Source organism: Zootoca vivipara, chromosome 8, assembly GCF_965207765.1.
Source record: "Zootoca vivipara chromosome 8, rZooViv2.hap1.1, whole genome shotgun sequence".
NCBI lineage: Eukaryota > Metazoa > Chordata > Lepidosauria > Squamata > Lacertidae > Zootoca > Zootoca vivipara.
In genome coordinates this window covers 61528031-61547624 of record NC_142591.1, presented here as the reverse complement: position 1 = coordinate 61547624, position 19594 = coordinate 61528031, and the positions used below count along the sequence as shown (strand labels likewise).

The window sequence follows — 19594 nt, the reverse complement described above, 5'->3', positions numbered from 1 at the left end:
TCCCCAGATTACGAGTCTACCGCTCTTAACCACTACACCACACTGGCTATAATAATATATATAGGTAATAATTAATATTCTGTTCAAAAGAAATCCTGTTGAGGAAAAGGGTTTTAATTCCTTGCAAGGTGATTTCCTTATGGCAAGCCACCCAGAGTATTTTTCTTGTATGGAGGCATATGCCCTGTTAATAAATAATACTTCCTTAACAACGGTTCCGTCAACCTGTCTATGTAGGGTGTAAAACAGATTGGGCAAAAATCTTGTCTCTTGAATAACTGCATTAATAAGTTCACATTCAGGCTATTGCTCCATGTTAAAGCTACAGCCTAAGAACATACAGGTGCAGCAGTCTTAGGAAAGGGCTTTTAAAGCCTGCTGGCTAACCTATGAACATAATGTTAGAACCATAGCTGCCAAGTCTCCCGCTGAAAATTGTGGGATCAGCAGCGGCGTGGCACCGGAAGTCTGGACATGCGTAGAAGCAACTCCCGGTGCTGGCGCTGCCCAATTACCGGTGCCCAGACATTGGCAGAGCTGCACCAGAAGTCCAGACATGCGTAGAAGTGACTTCTGGTGCCGCTCTGCCCGATTTCCGGTGCCCAGACATGGGCAGAGCGGCACCTGAAATGGAGCCTCCCTGGCAGGTAGAAAATCCGGGGGATTTCCGGGATTTTTTCCTATTCGGGATAACAGCGGGAAATGGATTAAAATCCGGGTGGTTTCCCACGTAAAACGGGATACTTGGCAGCTATGGTTAGAACATAAGAAGAGCCTGCTGGATCAGGCCAAGGGTCAATCTAGTCCAGCATCCTGTTCTCACAGTGGCCAACCAAATGCCTGTGACAAACCCACAAACAGGACCCAAGCACAAGAGCACTCACCACTCTTGTGGTTTCTAGCAACTGGTGTTTGGAATAAGTTTTTTATGTTATGTTATGTTATTTATTTATTTAAAAAATTATACACTGCTTGATCGTAAAATAAATAAACACCTGAAAGCAGTTTACACAAGATAAAACAGTAAAAAATAAAGAGAGAGAAAAATCACAACCATACTTTAAAGCATACAAAAGTTTAAATACAAAAACAGATGATTGCCTCCAGCTGTGGAGGCATAGCCATCATGGCCAGTAGCCACAGGGAGCCATATCTGCCATGAACCTGTGTCCTGGATCTGACCTGGCAAACCATGGGAAATGTCTTACCAGCTTTATTTCCCAGTGCTGTGAGTGTGGGGTCCTAGAAGCCCTGCCTTTTACAAATGGTTATTGTGCAAAAGTGTCACCCAAGCTTGGGGTGTGACTGAGTGGTGTGCATGTGCTCTGTACTTTCTCTTAATGTGGCTGGCTCTTAATGTGGTCAGTGACTGGAGAAGTCTTAAAGCTTTCCTGTGGCAACACATCAGTCTTGAGATCAGTAGCAGGCATCCCCAAACTTCGGCCCTCCAGATGTTTTGGACTACAATTCCCATCTTCCCCAGCCACTGGTCCTGTTAGCTAGGGATCATGGGAGTTGTAGGCCAAAACATCTGGAGGGCCGCAGTTTGGGGATGCCTGATCAGGAGCATCCATAGATATGCCAAAACACCATTCATGACATTACACTAGCATTAGAGGGATGCTTTGCTGGTAATGTTCTTCTAGACTTGGGGATAGAGACCTCAAGAAAGGATAGGTTATTTCAAAATAAATGGTTAGTATGAACAGTGGATATTTAAGGATCGCCTTTCTATAGCTGGTGCACATTTCACTTTTATGTGAAGCTTGCAGTCCTTAATTCCATCTAGTGGCGGTGTGTAAGTTGACATTGCAAGTGAAGTACGAGGGAGATTTGTCACTCTAATTGTGAAACTTACACTGAGTACCCCAGTATCAGCACAATGTGATTTGACAACTTCCTCATAAGGTACAAGATAGGAAGCTGCAAACCTTTAAATATGTAAGTTGCAAACCTTTAAATACATAAGCTAGGCACGGTCTTTTATTTATTTATAAGATCATTCATTCTGCCTTTGCTCCAACATCCTAGGGCAGGCTATGAGAATAAAATACAGTTATACAAACAGGTAAAATCATTACAAGCACATGAAACAGTTCCAAATGGAACAGAACAACATTAGAGGAGGGCCTTCATCCAAGAAGGATGTGGCCTGAAGGTGAGAGTTTCTTCTGTAAAGGAAATTAAACTAGGATGTGTAAGAGATAAACGTGGCTTAGCTGAATGTGGAAAATCAGACCACATCACTGCTAATTAGGTCAGATGCTTATCAACTCTTTGTTGGGTTAAAGTTTAGCACATGGAAGAGAGAGAGAGAGAGAGAGAGAGAGAGAGAGAGAGAGAGAGAGAGAGAGAGAGAGAGAGAGTTGCTTAAAGGATCTCTATAAAGTCTTGAATGAAATACAAAATAAAAATGTGAATCTGTGAGCGCTTCATTTCACAGTGAAGGGTTAGTTCTAGGACTCTGTTTACAGGGCCAGGATTGAGGGGCTACTGTTGCCCCTTCCCCCCACTGCATTCTTAGGCTACATCCACACCATGCATTATAAGCAGTATGAGTATGGTTGTGGTTTCCTCCAAAAAGAATTACAGTCATACCTCTGTTTAAGTATGCTTCGGTTTGAGTATTTTCAGTTTAAGTACTCTGCGGACCTGTCTGGAACGGATTAATCCACTTTCCATTACTTTCAATGGGAAAGTTTCCTTCAGGTTAAGTATGCTTCAGGTTAAGTACGGACTTCCGGAACCAATTACACTCATACCTTGGGTTAAGTACGCTTCAGGTTTAGTACTCCGTGGACCCTTCTGGAACAGATTAATCCACTTTCCATTACTTTCAATGGGAAAGTTTGCTTCAGGTTAAGTACAGACTTCCGGAACCAATTGTGTTTGTAAACCGAGGTACCACTGTATGAGAGTTGTAGTTTGCTAAGGGTTCCAATAATTGTTAGGTGATAACCTGTTTGTTCATCTCACAGAGCTTCTCTTGATTGATTATTGATGACTCTGAGAAGTATAAGAATGTATGAATGTCGCCTTAGATTTCCCGTGCCTTTAACATTGTGGCTAAAAGAAGCCAGCATAGCCCCCATGTTTGTGTGTGTGTGTGTGTGTCAGCAGCTTCCACATTGCTTCAGAACAATGCTGTCCCCATGCAGGCCTGCCTGGTACCTTTGTTACGTAGGCACCAAGCAAAAACATTCCTCTTCTCCCTGACCTTTGGCTAATTAAACAATCTATGGACTTTTAAACTATGTATTGTTTTTGTTTCTTGCTACGGTATGTATTTTTTGGTGTTTTTATATTGCAAACAGCGCTGTACTCCTCAGATGAAGGACGGTATAGAAATAATATAAAAAAATTCCTTCAGTAGCACCTTAAAGACCAACTAAGTTTTTATTATATATATATATATATATATATATATATATATATATATATATATATGGTATGAGCTTTCGTGTGCATGCACACTTCTTCAGATACAGTGAAATGGGAGTCCCCAGGCACTTATGTAGAGAAGGGGTGGGGAGGGGGTGGGGATGGGGAGGGGAGGGGGGATCACTCAGAAGGGTGGTGGAAGTGGGTGATTGACTGACTAATAGCTGTTGATGACCAAAAACGACTGCAAATGGTTTTGCATGAAAAAGCAAGGGTTGAGATGGCTGAAGATCGCTTATCATGTATAATGAGATAATCATGTATAATGAGATATCATGTATAATGAGATATACAACACGGCTACCTACCTGTAACCAGAACTATAGAAATAATGATGATGATAATAAGGAAAAAATGGGACTGCTGTTATCCTTGACCTGAGACCTCAGCAGACATAATTGACAGTGGACTTGAGGGAGCTGATTGTCTGAGGGTGCTGGGTAGTAATGTGAGGACTGTCTGCTTAGGTTGTAAAATAACATTTAAAACAACAATAACAACCCGGTTCTATAAAAATAGGTTGTCCTATCTACCATGTAGCCCCTTATTCTTATCCATAAGATATGTAAAATAATTATTCTTACAACCTTTCTTGCCTATGGATACAGTCTGGAGATATCAGTGTGCGCATTCCACTGCAATAATTGGATCATAAACACTTTATTTCATTCTTAATTCTTCTTGCTTTCAGTGAATGTTAAGAAAATGTATTGTGGATTGTTTTTCCTATGTTTGAATTGCATCTTTTACATTTGAAAGAAAAGCTTAAGGGGCACCTAGGGGATTGTAGATTGCAAATCTTCCCTAATACAAACTATGCTTGTCATTATAGGTGTGGCTACAAAAGTACGGCTATCTCCCACCAACTGACCCCAGAATGTCGGTGTTGCGCACTGCAGAGACAATGAAATCTGCTATAGCTGCTATGCAGCAGTTCTATGGCATTAACACGACAGGAAAAGTGGACAGGAACACAATCGAGTAAGTAATTGTTACTGGATTGCTTTTGCTTCTTTAAACTCCTTCAAGTGCAGTAAAAACTTTTTTATTGCAATGAGCAGCTAAGATATCTCTGCAAATCTAAATGGTCATTCTGCATATAAGCTCCCCCTCCCCTATAACATACGTTTGGTGAAAAAATGTAGGCACTCTATAGGATACAATTAAAGTTTCAGTAAGAGTCCATTTCATAAGAAGAGAGAAAAGGAAGATGAAAAACAGACATGGGAAGTCAATATTTACATAAACATTCAACAGAAATACTTTCACTTCACATTTTTTTATGGTGGTGACAAAGCATTTGATAGGTTAGTGTGGGAAACATAAGCAGGAAGAAATTGGTTTTCATATGTGGCATAACTTTCAAAAGTAGATAGAAAATAGGCTTCTCTGTGACACATTGACACTGGAAATTTCTTAGAACCATAGTTTGGGAAGCAGCCATCACTGAAAGCATATTAACAGTACAGGAATGAAGGAAAAAAGCATGTGTTTAGAGAAACATTCTGAGGAAATGTATGTAATCATGTGTCACCATTTATATGGTAGTTATGTAACCTGGAAACCTTCCACAGGCCAAAATGTCATAGGAAGGACAAAGTGAATGAATACCATTTGCTGGGAATCACAAGTGGAGAGATTGCTACTGAACTTCCCAAATGCATGTAGTTCACCACTGTGGAAACTGGATGTAAGACTATATGGGCCTTTACCCTTATCTAGCAAAGTTCTGTTTTTATGTTATACTCTTAAATGAAAGGCATGCTGCTATAATTGTCTCTCCCATTCTGTCCCTCCAGATTACTTATTTTCACTTGTTTCTTCCCCAGTTGTTTGTTGCCTTCCAAATTTTCAGGATTTAGTTTCTATGTTCTTTGCACAGACCTCTGTACATCAATGGCACTTTATTTTAAAAATGCTAATAATTGGGTAGATTTTTCATTTGTTATTGCAGTGGAGTCTAACAAGACACAGGAATTTAGACTAAGACTGCAGTCCTGTATATACACGCCCAGAAGCAATTTCGTTTGAATCCAGTGGGACTTGCCCCAAAATATGTAAGGTTGGAGTCTGCAGCCAATTGGTGTCAATGGCAAAACTCACTTTGTTTTTTGTGTGGCATCTTAATTTTTCTTTTTAAAAGTTATTACGCATCATCTTGTTTCTACTGACATTAGATTAAGAGTTGAATCTGATCAAGTCATGGTGTGAGGGGAACAACTTCTGCCTGCATAATGGATCTTCCCTTCTCTCTCCTCCCCCCTAAACACGACCAGACATCCCCAAAACTGCTCCAGAGAGTTGGTGGAACCCCAGATGTGAGGACTGCACAGGGGGAGATGAAGGAGCAGAAATCTGTTGAGTGAGCAGAAGTCGTTCCACTTGCACAATGACTTTGTTAGCTATAATGCTAAGTACTTTCACCTGACTCTTAAATTGCAATGAAAACTAATAGATTGTCTAGTTCCTTTTAACTTTGCATTTTTGTATGCCATCATCACTGGAAGTCACCTTCTGCATTAATTTTCAGCCCAGATTTCAGAATGTTTTAAAATAAGGATGCTCAACAATTGAATCCAAGCCAGTATGGTGATTTGTGCATCTGTTTAGGGAATTTTAAGAAATTGACATGGCCATAAGACCATTTAATAGTATAGCACCGAAATTCTTGTGGTCAATCTGTAAACTAGCTAGTGATCCTATCTTCTCAAATTCAGAATGAAGTTTCCATATTTTCCCATATAAACTGTTTCACTGCATTCAGTATCCCTGCTTCCAGGAGTTTGGTAGCAGCAACCACCACTGAGAAAACATACTTCTTTATCTTTTCCTTTTCCATTTATAACTTTCCTTACTGTCAATTTGCAATAGGTGATTTTCCTTTGGTGAAATCTACAGCTTCCACCAAACTGCCACTAATGTGGCATTTAAAAGTTTCAAGCAGTTGAAGATCTGTTCTCCTGTCAAAAAGCTCATTCATGTTAGCTTAACAGAGAACCCCGTCTCTAATCTCTCCCCTGTCTACTAAATCTGAAATATGTTACTGAAATCTAGAGCTCTTAGAAGGCATCCTGTAGTTTCTCAGTCTACGGCTAAGATGATGCCTGTTGCTGGATTCTCTAAATTCCTAAAGTTCAAGTCCTGCTCCTGCTGTGGGCGGAGCTAGTCAGAGCTTGGAGTGCAGCGACTGAGGAAGGAGCAGAAGGTGAGCTGAGCTTGGGAGACACTCTGTAGGTTTTGTGGTTTTGTCTTTTGGGGCTGTGTGTGAGTAAGTTTGTGTGCTTATTTGTTTTCTTACTTGTTTGTGTGCTTGTGCTGGTTTTCTAGGGCTGCTGCCTCTTGGATTTGGGTGACTGTCCAGGCTTGTGTGGGTGTTTGTTTCTGGCTGTGACCTTGTTTGTTTCTGGCTGTGACCTTTCACCTAGAAGTGTGAGTCAGGAAGTTCAGGTGATTAGCTGTGGGCGGAGCTAGTCAGAGCTTGGAGTGCAGCGACTGAGGAAGGAGCAGAAGGTGAGCTGAGCTTGGGAGACACTCTGTAGGTTTTGTGGTTTTGTCTTTTGGGGCTGTGTGTGAGTAAGTTTGTGTGCTTATTTGTTTTCTTACTTGTTTGTGTGCTTGTGCTGGTTTTCTAGGGCTGCTGCCTCTTGGATTTGGGTGACTGTCCAGGCTTGTGTGGGTGTTTGTTTCTGGCTGTGACCTTGTTTGTTTCTGGCTGTGACCTTTCACCTAGAAGTGTGAGTCAGGAAGTTCAGGTGATTAGCTGTGGGCGGAGCTAGTCAGAGCTTGGAGTGCAGCGACTGAGGAAGGAGCAGAAGGTGAGCTGAGCTTGGGAGACACTCTGTAGGTTTTGTGGTTTTGTCTTTTGGGGCTGTGTGTGAGTAAGTTTGTGTGCTTATTTGTTTTCTTACTTGTTTGTGTGCTTGTGCTGGTTTTCTAGGGCTGCTGCCTCTTGGATTTGGGTGACTGTCCAGGCTTGTGTGGGTGTTTGTTTCTGGCTGTGACCTTGTTTGTTTCTGGCTGTGACCTTTCACCTAGAAGTGTGAGTCAGGAAGTTCAGGTGATTAGCTGTGGGCGGAGCTAGTCAGAGCTTGGAGTGCAGCAACTGAGGAAGGAGCAGAAGGTGAGCTGAGCTTGGGAGACACTCTGTAGGTTTTGTGGTTTTGTCTTTTGGGGCTGTGTGTGAGTAAGTTTGTGTGCTTATTTGTTTTCTTACTTGTTTGTGTGCTTGTGCTGGTTTTCTAGGGCTGCTGCCTCTTGGATCTGCCTCTTGGATCTGGGTGACCCATCTTTTTGACCTAGGGCAGCAAATCTCATACGTTTGTTAGGGGGGACCTAGGCCTCTTCCTCTTTCCCCCTTGACCTCAAGGTTTTCAAGATGGAGGTGGAGGGAACAACCATTGTCACCTGCAATTCCTGTGCAATGTTTGTTTTCTTGCCAAAGGATGTGGGTAGCTACACCTGCAACAATTGCAAGTTGGTTGCCCTACTGGAAAACAAGGTTGCCCTTCTGGAAGAGAAGGTGCAGCAGCTTCAGGGGCGTGTATCTACGCTCCAGAGAATTAAAGAGCTGGAGCTTTTCTTGGATGCAGCAGAGCACACTGTCTGCACCAAGGAGGAGACAGGGGATCTCCCTGAGGAGGAGGTCAGTTCCCCAACACAGCAGCCAGATGTATGGAGGAACGTGACTCATAGAAGTAGAAGGCCCAGGGATCGCTCTGAGTGCTTAGAATTACACAACCGTTTTGAAGTGCTCATGGAAGACGAGGAACAGACTCCACCTGAGGATCTCTCCCTCATCACAGTTGATGAGGAATATGAAGACGAGCAACCAAGTCAGTCCTCTGGAAATATGCAGGTAACCTTGGAAGGGACAGCACATAGAAGAATCCCAACCAAGCCTATGAAGAGGCGTGTAGTGGTGATTGGGGATTCCCTACTGAGGGGTACAGAAGCAGTGATCTGTGGGCCTGACAAGATGTCTCGAGAGGTGTGCTGTCTACCTGGGGCCAAGATCAAAGATGTAACAGAACGGCTGCAAGGAATCATAAAACCCACCGACAAATACCCCTTCCTTTTGGTGCATGTGGGAACCAATGACACTGCAAGCCATAGCTTACAGAAGATCAAAAATGATTATGAGGCTCTGGGCAGGAAGTTGAAGCAATTAGATGCACAAATTGTCATCTCTTCTGTCCTCCCAGTTGAACGACATGGCCCAGGGAGAGAGGGAAAAATAGGGGAAGTGAACAACTGGCTTCGCAAATGGTGCAAACAGGAACGGTTTGGATTCCTAGATCACGGTCTGCAGTTTCTTGAAGATGGACTTCTGGCAAGTGATGGACTGCACCTCACAAAAGTTGGGAGGAATGTTTTTGCCACAAAACTCAAAAACCTCATCAGGAGGGCTTTAAACTGACTTATGTGGGGGAGGGAGACAGTGGTCCTGAAGGTAGGAGTCTATCAAATGCTGAAGATGATCATCCAAATGTCAAGGACCAAATGGAGCAAGCAGCATGCAGACCTAGTGGTGGGACGAAAATATCCTTAAATAAGAGACATGGGGGAATGATCAACGGTCTTCAATGTCTGTATACTAATGCACAGAGCATGGGAAATAAACAAGATGAACTTGAGCTCTTGGTACAGCAAACTAAATATGACATAATAGGCATCACTGAAACCTGGTGGGATGAGTCTCATGACTGGAATGTAGTAATAGAGGGATACAATCTATTTAAGAGAAATAGACCAAACAGGAAAGGAGGAGGAGTAGCTTTATATGTTAGGGATATGTATACCTGTGAAGAGATCCAGGATTTAAAACTTCAAAGCCAAATTGAGAGTATCTGGGTCAAAATTAAGGGAGAGAAAAACAACAGTGATCTCATTGTGGGAGTTTACTATAGATCCCCAAGCCAAACTGAGGACACAGATGATGCCTTCCTGGAACAGATGGCCAAGCATTCCAAAGGAAGTGAGATAGTAGTAATGGGGGATTTCAACTATCCTGATATTTGTTGGATGTCAAACTCAGCCAAGAGCATAAGGTCGAACAGATTCCTCACTGGCCTTGCAGACAACTTCATTGTCCAGAAAGTGGGAGAAGCAACAAGAGGATCAGCCATTTTAGATCTGGTCCTAACCAATAGTGATGACTTGGTTAGTGGGGTAGAAGTGGCAGGATCATTAGGTGGGAGTGACCATGCTCTTCTGGAGTTTATTATCCAGCGGAAAGGAGCAACCAAGCATACTAAGGTCCAAATTCTAGACTTTAAGAAAGCCGACTTCAGAAAACTTAGGGAAACGCTGGGTGAAATCCCATGGACAGTAATACTAAAAGGGAAGGGAGTTCATGATGGTTGGGAGTTTGTTAAAAGGGAGATATTAAAAGCACAACTTCAGGCAATACCAATGAGACGGAAACATGGAAGGTGCCTAAAGAAGCCAGGCTGGCTATCTAAAGAACTTTTGACTGAGTTAAGATTTAAAAGGGATATGTACAAAAAATGGAAAAGGGGGGAAATCTCCAGAGAGGAATTCAAACATATAGCCAGCACGTGTAGAGACAAAGTCAGAAAAGCTAAAGCACAGAATGAACTCAGGCTCGCCAGAGAGGTTAAAAGCAACAAAAAGGGCTTTTATGGGTATGTCCGTAGCAAAAGGAAAAACAAGGAAACAGTGGGGTCACTCAGAGGAGAAGATGGTGAAATGCAAACAGGGGACAGAGAAAGGGCAGAACTCCTCAATGCCTTCTTTGCCTCTGTCTTCTCCAAGAAAGAAAACAACGCCCGACCTGAAGAATATGGAGCAGATGATTCAGCAGGGGAAACACAGCCCAGAATAAGTAAGGAGGTAGTACAAGAATACTTGGCTAGTTTAGATGTATTCAAGTCTCCAGGGCCAGATGAACTACATCCAAGAGTATTAAAAGAACTGGCAGAGGTGATTTCAGAACCACTGGCAATAATCTTTGAAAATTCCTGGAGAACAGGCGAAGTTCCAGCAGACTGGAGGAGGGCAAATGTTGTCCCTATTTTCAAAAAGGGGAAAAGAGAGGACCCAAACAATTACCGCCCAGTCAGCCTGACATCAATACCAGGAAAGATTCTAGAGCAGATCATTAAGCAAACAGTCTGTGAGCACCTAGAAAGAAACTCTGTGATCACTAAAAGTCAGCATGGGTTCCTGAAAAATAAGTCATGTCAGACTAATCTGATCTCATTTTTTGACAGAATTACAAGCCTGGTAGATGAAGGGAACGCTGTGGATGTAGCCTATCTTGATTTCAGCAAGGCCTTTGACAAGGTGCCCCATGATATTCTTGTAAAGAAGCTGGTAAAATGTGGGCTAGACAATGCTACCATTCAGTGGATTTGTAGCTGGATTACTGACCGAACCCAAAGGGTGCTCATCAATGGCTCCTCCTCATCCTGGAGAGTAGTGACTAGTGGGGTGCCACAGGGTTCTGTCTTGGGCCCAGTCTTGTTCAACATCTTTATCAATGACTTGGATGATGGGCTTGAGGGAATCCTGAGCAAGTTTGCAGATGACACCAAGTTGGGAGGGGTGGCTAACACCCCAGAGGACAGGATCACACTTCAGAATGACCTTAACAGATTAGACAACTGGGCCAAAGCAAACAAGATGAATTTTAACAAGGAGAAATGTAAAGTACTACATTTGGGCAAAAAAAATGAAAGGCACAAATACAGGATGGGAGACACCTGGCTTGAGAGCAGTACATGTGAAAAGGATCTAGGAGTTTTGGTTGACCACAAACTTGACATGAGTCAGCAGTGTGATGCAGCAGCTAAAAAAGCCAATGCAATTCTGGGCTGCATCAATAGGAGTATAGCATCTAGATCAAGGGAAGTAATAGTACCACTGTATTCTGCTCTGGTCAGACCTCACCTGGAGTATTGTGTCCAGTTCTGGGCACCACAGTTCAAGAAGGATACTGATAAGCTGGAACGTGTCCAGAAGAGGGCAACCAAAATGGTCAAAGGCCTGGAAACGATGCCTTATGAGGAACGGCTTAGGGAGCTGGGTATGTTTAGCCTGGAGAAGAGAAGGTTAAGGGGTGATATGATAACCATGTTCAAATATATAAAAGGATGTCATATAAAGGAGGGAGAAAGGTTGTTTTCTGCTGCTCCAGAGAAGCGGACACGGAGCAACGGATTCAAACTACAAGAAAGAAGATTCCACCTAAACATTAGGAAGAACTTCCTGACAGTAAGAGCTGTTCGGCAGTGGAATTTGCTGCCAAGGAGTGTGGTGGAGTCTCCTTCTTTGGAGGTCTTTAAGCAGAAGCTTGACAGCCATCTGTCAGGAATGCTTTGATGGTGTTTCCTGCTTGGCAGGGGGTTGGACTGGATGGCCCTTGTGGTCTCTTCCAACTCTATGATTCTATGATTCTATGATTCTATGATTCTAAGTATTTCTGACCCATTCACCTTCCCTTAGGGCACCCATGAGGCCTGCTCTTTATTGCTTTTCAGTGCAATAATGCATGAGTGAGTGGAATGAAATGATTTTTCCAATCCGAGATTGGCATCAGCAGTTTCAGTAGTGTGTTTTCTGAACTGCTAAGTGAGTTGTAGGCGGAGAAGAAAATTCCATCAGCTAAAACCACCACCAAAAAGAATTACAAAGGAGAATTCATCCTGCTAGCAGGAAATGGGAGTGAATGTACTTCTCCAGTCCTTTTCCACGGCTATTGGAATAGGACATAGAGCTATTTTAGCTCTGCTTTAGAACCTTTGAAGGCTAGTGAGCTAGGTTATTATCTCCTCCCAAACATAACAAGGCAAGTTTAACGGTGGACAAAACTAGGTGGTAGAGTGGTGCCACACCAACCTCAAGTTTTCCCCTCTACTCCCTGGTAAGCAGCAGCAACAATGGGAGGTCATGTCACCTACCTAATTTTTCCAGTAGGTGCATAGAACTTCTGAATGGAGGGGAAGCCTGCAGTTCCTTTCATCTCACTTGCCATGATAACCAGGGCAATCAAAATGTGAATCCCTGCTTATAGCTATAAGTGTGTGTGTGTGTGTGTAAGGGACCCAGGTGGCGCTGTAGGTTAAACCACAGAGTCTAGGGCTTGCTGATCAGAAGGTTGGTGGTTCGAATCCCTGCAATGGGGTGAGCTCCCGTTGCTCAGTCCCAGCTCCTGCCCACTATATATATATAGTGATGATAGCATCAGATGACTACAGCAGGTTGACTTGATTTTGCTCTACTAGGTTTCATTGTATCTTTGAGTATTCAGTAGTTCTCAGGTGTTTGCTTTCCCAAGTGCTTATTTTTGCACATAAAATTCCCTTAAAAAAGCAAGTTGTTTTCAATTAGGATAGCCAATATAAGTTTTTTGAGAGGTAACCTTCTAGTTAGAAGCAGAATCTTCTTGATCAGGCTTAGTGCAACTTGCGATGATCATCTTAAATACTTCCTGAGCTGAGCTGCAAGCCAATTAAAAGAGCTTAAAGGAAAACTAAATCTACTAATAAACTCTTGGGAATAGATGTGCATTATATTTATCCCTTAGTCTTATAGGTTTTAGCTTTATTTTCACCATAATCCAAAGGCTTGGTGATAGAGAGGAGTTTCTTCTGAAACCCTTTAATGGACAGACCCACAAAATGTATTATTGGAATTGTTTCAAAGCTACTTTTATAATATCACCTGCTAGCTTTTAATTTAGACCAGGATAGAAGAAGCAATGGCCATAGAGAAAGGATGGCGATTAACTAGGGCAATTAACCCATCCAAACTTTTATAAAGTGATATAGGTTGGCCCCCACTTGTATAATCATAGCATTGTAGAGTTGGAAGGGACTCCAACCCGCTGCAATGCAGGAATCATAGCTAAAAATTCCCTGACAGATAGTCATCCAACTTCTGCTTTAAAACCTTCAATGAAGGAGAGTTCACCACCTTCTGGGGGTGTCCATTCTGCTCTCAAACAATATAATGTCATACAAATCACATTGCTCAGTTGCCTCCAGCTTCTCATATTGTGATGGAACGTATGGAAACCTAACTATTCATAGCAAGCTGGAAAAGAGAAGTGATAACATTTTGCAACCATCTGGTATGCATTTTCATCAAGACAATGTTAATTTTTAAAATGTGTGCCTCAGTTAGGAACATGCTCACATGAGCAGTGTGCCTTGGCTATAGGGCTGCTGAAGTCTTTATTCACCTAACATTGTATTTTCTGATGAAATACAATGGGTGATAGCCAATTCTGGGAGCCCACTTGCAATACAGCCATTCCACTAGTAGGTATATCAGCCGTATTGTAGCACAACAGCCAAATCCAGTGTGTATCTTGCACTTGCAAAAGATACTATGAAACGCCTAGTGCAACTGGCGTTATTGTTATACCTGTGGTGACATTTAAGCTTGAGTGCTACTACTTGTGAAACAATGTCAGCTCTCAAAATTCTTGTATAATGTCACCTCTCAAAGTTCTTGTATTAACATCACATCAGATCCATTTTTTTCTGCAAAACTACATTTGTGAAAGCCTGCTGGAAGGCATCCATTAGGATTCTTGACAAGCTGGACATGATGTTTCCATGCCCCCTGTAGGAGAGGCAGGTTTAGTGCAGTGAAAGCTTGCTGTAACAAACTGAATTGTTACAGACTTAATTGGAGTTTCTGTTTATGGTGCCCTCAGCCTAGGGATGATATCGGTACGTATCTGAAATCTGCCTGGTATCTGCCTGACTTCATATAATTAGAACTCTGTCTCCCTCTTATTCAGAACCAGATTAAAGTATAGTAAAATCAAGGGGAAATTCCAGTCTTACTAAACTTACTAAATTTATCTGCACACGAAAGCTCATACCAATGATAAACTTAGTTGGTCTCTAAGGTACTACTGGAAGGAATTTTTTATTTTGTTTAAACTGGGAAATGATATACCATAAAGCCAGAGGAACATATGTGGAAGCAAAATATTATTTTAATAAGCTTTATGTTTTGTAAGAAAAATGTCAGGTTATCTCTTTAAATTTTCTTATTTTTTTATTCCTATTTCTTCAGCTTAATGCTTTTGATTTCCTTCTATAATGGTTTCATAAATTCTTCCCTTTGAAGGAGGAACATTTGGAAGATCAGAATTAGCTTTGTTTCTTTGGAAGCCTGTTTGCTCTATTTCAATATAACACACAAGGAAGAATGCTTTGAACTGAAGATTCAACATGCAGCCTTAAACAGCTCTGCTTCTATTTGTGCAAACAGCACATAGTAGTTTGTGATATTTGGCTGTTATAGCATTTGTTATGCTTCAGTCCTCCTAAGCATTTTTTCCCCTGCTGATGTAGTTTTACGTTCTGACTGAGTGTGCGAGAGGGAGAGGACTTGCAAAGCACAATGTGTCTTGGATACACCTGAAAGCATATATTTTAGATGTTTTGCATCTAGATAATCCTAAATAGAATTAAGGATAATCTAGAATTATTATCTATCTTTTTGATCTTCAAAGTTCACAAAATCAAAAGATACTAGTTTATAATGAATGTTGGAGATTATGACCTTTCACCTTTAAAATTGGTAGAGCAGCATGGAAACTGTCAAGGAACAGCTGACTGGTAGGTCAGTATTAATGGGAAAAGTCACCCAGGGATTGAACCTGGAACTTCTGCATGCAAAACAGGTGTTGTACCATAACCATTCCCTTCAAGTATTCCTAAATATTTCCTGTGAGTTTACCGCAAACATTAAAAAAAACCCCTGTTTATTCTGGACAGGTTATCACACAATTTAACATGGACCAGAAAACACCACTATTTCACAGCCCAAGTGGCCATGACCTGTTTCCTTTTTGAAAAGTGATGTCGGAAATCATCCACAATTTTATTCACTGTGGAGCAGCATTAGATAAGAGAATGGAGCAACTCTACATTGGCTGTCATGGAAGTTGCTTTTATGTAAGAAACTGAGTAAATCCCATGTGTAGCTTGTCATGTGTTGTTATGTGCATTCAGTTGGCAATTATCATCAGTTCCTGATTTCACTTACAAAGTGGAGGAGTTGACATGGGATGATGCTTTAAAAAATTTAAAAAATCCTTCCAGTAGCACCTTTGTTGTTTAGTCTTTTAGTCGTGTCCGACTCTTTGTGACCCCATGGACCAGAGCACGCCAGGCACTCCTGTCTTCCACTGCCTCCCGCAGTTTGGTCAAACTCATGCTTGTAGCTTCGAGAACACTGTCCAACCATCTCGTCCTCTGTCGTCCCCTTCTCCTTGTGCCCTCCATCTTTCCCAACATCAGGGTCTTTTCCAGGGAGTCTTCTCTTCTCATGAGGTGGCCAAAGTATTGTAGCCTCAGCTTCAGGATCGGTCCTTCCAGTGAGCACTCGGGGCTGATTTCCTTCAGAATGGATAGGTTTGATCTTCTTGCAGTCCATGGGACTCTCAAGAGTCTCCTCCAGCACCTTAGAGACCAACTAAGTTTGTCATAGGTATGAGCTTTCGTGTGCATGCACACTTCTTCAGATACACTGAAACAGAAGTCACCAGACCCTTATGTATAGTCAGAGGGTGGGGAGGGGTATTACTCAGAAGGGTGGTGGGAATGGGTGATTGGCTGATGGGAGTGGTAAACCTGTTGATGACTGTTAACGACTGCAATTGGTCTTGCAGGAAAAAGCAAGGGCTGAGGTGCTAAAGAAAGCTTGATCATGTATAATGAGATAAGAATCCAGTGTCCTTATTCAGACCAGGTCTCTCCATGGTTTTAAGCTTGGTAATGAGTTGCAATTCAGCAACTTCTCTTTCCAGTCTGTTTCTGAAATTTTTCTGTAATAAAACAGCTACTTTGAGATCTTGTATAGAATGTACTGGGAGATTGAAGTGTTCTCCTACTGGTTTCTCTGTCTTGTGATTCCTGATGTTAGATTTATGTCAATTTATCCTTTGGTGTAGGATTTGGCCTGTTTAAAAAAGTAGAAATACTGCTCAAAAGCATATGCAAGAAAGAAATCCACAAGTGTAGCAGCAACAAACAATGGGAAGTAGGCAGTTCACTAAAATGTATATGTTACTACCGTAACTTAAGTGTAAATGTGTTCTTGGGATAAAGATAGGGTTTGTGAAATTCATTTACCAGTACTTTAAATAAGGGTAGTCCTAGACAGAATGTGTCTAGGTTACAGAAGTCAGCATGCAGTATATTTCTTTGCCATAGCTGTGCTTCAACATACATCAGTCCAGGATTCTGAGTCATAACTCTTGCTTAAAGCTAATGATAGTGAAGTATTTGTTACAGCGACTTGGACGATGCTTTTGACCACTGCAACGGAAAGTGAAGCAAACGCATACAAAGGCTATAGGACATGGTAATTCTTTACTCTGAAGGGTAATTGTGTTACAATGTTCTGTGGATTATAAATAGTTCTAGTGAGATGAAAGGATATGGAATGAAACTTGAATATTGATTGCCTACCTGTGGATTCTGTCTTCTGTGCTCAAACCCTCCCTTGAGCACAAAGCCCTTTACGACGGGAAGAATATTCTCTGCAAAAAAAAAATGCCATCAAATGCTTGACAAAGCCTGAGAGCTCTTCTCAGCCATGGCTTTGAAGCTTAGGGTTGAAAATGGGCCATTTGGATTATTTACAGCCGTTGTCTGTGTCTGTAATATCTAAGGGAGCAAACATTATTGTTTTCAACACACATTGCCACTGATTTGGCTCACAGAGGGCTTGTCCAGATAGCAGCTTCCCCCGTCCCCCCTCTTGGGCATGGCAGCATACAACCTAGTTCACAGGAAGTATGCTGGAGAAAAGTGGATTCCCTTTTTTATGAATCAACCCTGTAGTGCAGATAGGAAGCTAAAGTCACAGATAGAAATATCTTGTGCCTGTCATTTTGGCCATGAAGATGGGAAGAATGCGACATGGGGTGTGGGTCAAAGGATCGTGGCAATTAAGCCCTTTCTTGCCTTTAATGCAGTCAGGAGTTGGTAGGAGATTGAGCAGCAGTTAAGTTAAACCCTAGTTAGTCTTAACCACAGTTTTCTGTTATTGGCTGGACTGTCACAGCTAAGATAACAGCTATGTTACAAAATGTTCATCCATCCTGAAACGCTGAAATACATTGTCCAAGGTCATTTGCACACATGAGGCTTAAATTGGTGCTCGCATATCCTGTATATTTAAATGCAAATGTATTAAACATTTAACTCAACCCAGATTTGGACTTATCTGCCTGTTGACTGGCTTGTTTTAATGCTTTCTGGTTTAAATAATTTAATTAGTTTAATGTAGTAAATTGTATTAGGGCCTAAAGGTGGTGTATAAATGCTTTTTTATAAATAAATATACTCTAGAGAGGTCCTGTGGCCTGATCTCCGTCTCCTTAAATGTAGTGGAAAGAGTTAACTCCATTACATCTGCACTGAGCATAAACAATGGGTGATCTCCGATTCAGATGACTTCATAAATAATCTTTTTTAAAATAACAACAACAACCTTTTACTTAAATAATTCTGTACTGTGTTCCAGATTTAATTTCTATGTGTAATAAATGTATGTGGGGTATTTCTAACATAGGATAATAGTTCTTGTTTTTGCTTTATCCCTTGCCTCTTTCGTTTGATGTAGTGATATCACCTTAAGGTGAGACCATCTGTCTTTTGTTATTTGCTTACTGCAATGTGTATGAGTGCTGCTTATTGGTGTAATAGCTGTTTAGTATCAATGCATGAGAACTGCATGTTGCCCTTACATTTTATTCAGGCTAAAACCATCTGAAAAATTATGGATGTCTATGTTTATTTTTAAAGATGAATCACACCCTTTTATTATTACAAATTATAGTGCATACAATCTATAAAACACACATAATATAGTCTTATTTTAAATACAAATTAGTACATACATGCAGTCTTCAGAAGATCCCTTATTCTATCAATCACAGCCACAATATAATATATCATGATGGTCTTTTTTAGCTGCCTGAAAAAGAGACCTTTCTATGCAAGTGGAAGAAAATTCCTTAAGATTTTATAGCAGGGATGGAGAACCTGTGGACCTTCTTGTGTTGTTGGACTCTGGCTCCCCTCTGCCCAGGCAGCTTGACCAATGATCAGGGATGATGGGAGCTGGAGTCCAGCAATTCACCAGGAGGGCCACAGTTTCCCCAGCCCTGTTTTATACAGATCCAATGCATCACCTGAGCTGTTTTTCCTTCACGGTCACAATATCCCGGCTGCACTTTATATGACCTGTCATTAACATTTTAAAAGCAAATCCCTTTTGTGGTGGTGTGTCCTCCACACATGTTCAGAATTCTCAAATTGTACTTGCCTAGAATTAGGTATCAAAATATACATGGGAATTTACATTGGTGGACTTAAAATGTAGGTGCAGTCCAGATGATTCCAATTCACTGCAATTCACTACCTTTTGGTGCCAATAGGCCTGCAAGGTTCTGACAGTTGCGCTTGAACAGCATTGTGGAGATAGCTACCAAGCCACATTTTTCAAATGTCAGGTCTTTGGAGTTAGAAGTAGTTACACAACTGAGTAAATACCACAAGGACGACTCTTGCACAACACAAGTATGTGTGTGGCGGGGGATAGCAGAAGCCAATTGCTAAAGTTGTTCCCAAGGCACAAGTCCTTGTTTCAGAAGTTGCAGGTCTTGTTCAGATTCAACGCGAGTCTCTGTCTTGATAGCTGGTGGTGAGCCTTTACAGGGTCAACTCTGTGATGTCTTTATTCTGAATTTATCAGTGGGGCATTGTTCTTTCCCAGCCCAGCTAGTTGAGCCTATTTCTAATTGGATCTCTTTAGGATTAAACTCTGGACTTTGAGCATTTTAAGCATGTGGTCTGTCTGTACCTGAGCTGTAGTCCTTTTCATGCTTTGGTCTTTGCAACTCCTGGGATTTTTGTGGGGTGGAGTCAGGACTTTTGCCTAAAAGGAGTTGGTTTTCCTTCAACCTCACTACCGTGTTTCTCATATTATAAGACATGTCTTATATTTATTTTTCCTCAAAAAAACACACTATGGCTTATTTTCAAGGGATGTCTTATTTTTTCCCTCCTTCTCCTGCCGCGGCCAGCATTGCTGCTGTGCCTATCACTATGTCTTATTTTCGGGGTATGGCTTATATTCCTTGAATGCTTAAAAATCC

General features: G+C 41.6%; 1 protein-coding gene across 1 annotated transcript in view; it reads left to right on the top strand.

Annotated features, from left to right (window-relative positions):
* MMP16 (matrix metallopeptidase 16) overlaps positions 1–19594 on the top strand; it is a 181452-nt gene that overhangs the window by 65542 nt on the left and 96316 nt on the right. The window contains exon 2 of the mRNA XM_035125050.3: positions 4274–4422. Coding sequence (XP_034980941.1) covers positions 4274–4422 — 149 coding nt within the window. The remainder of the gene's footprint in view (positions 1–4273; positions 4423–19594) is intronic.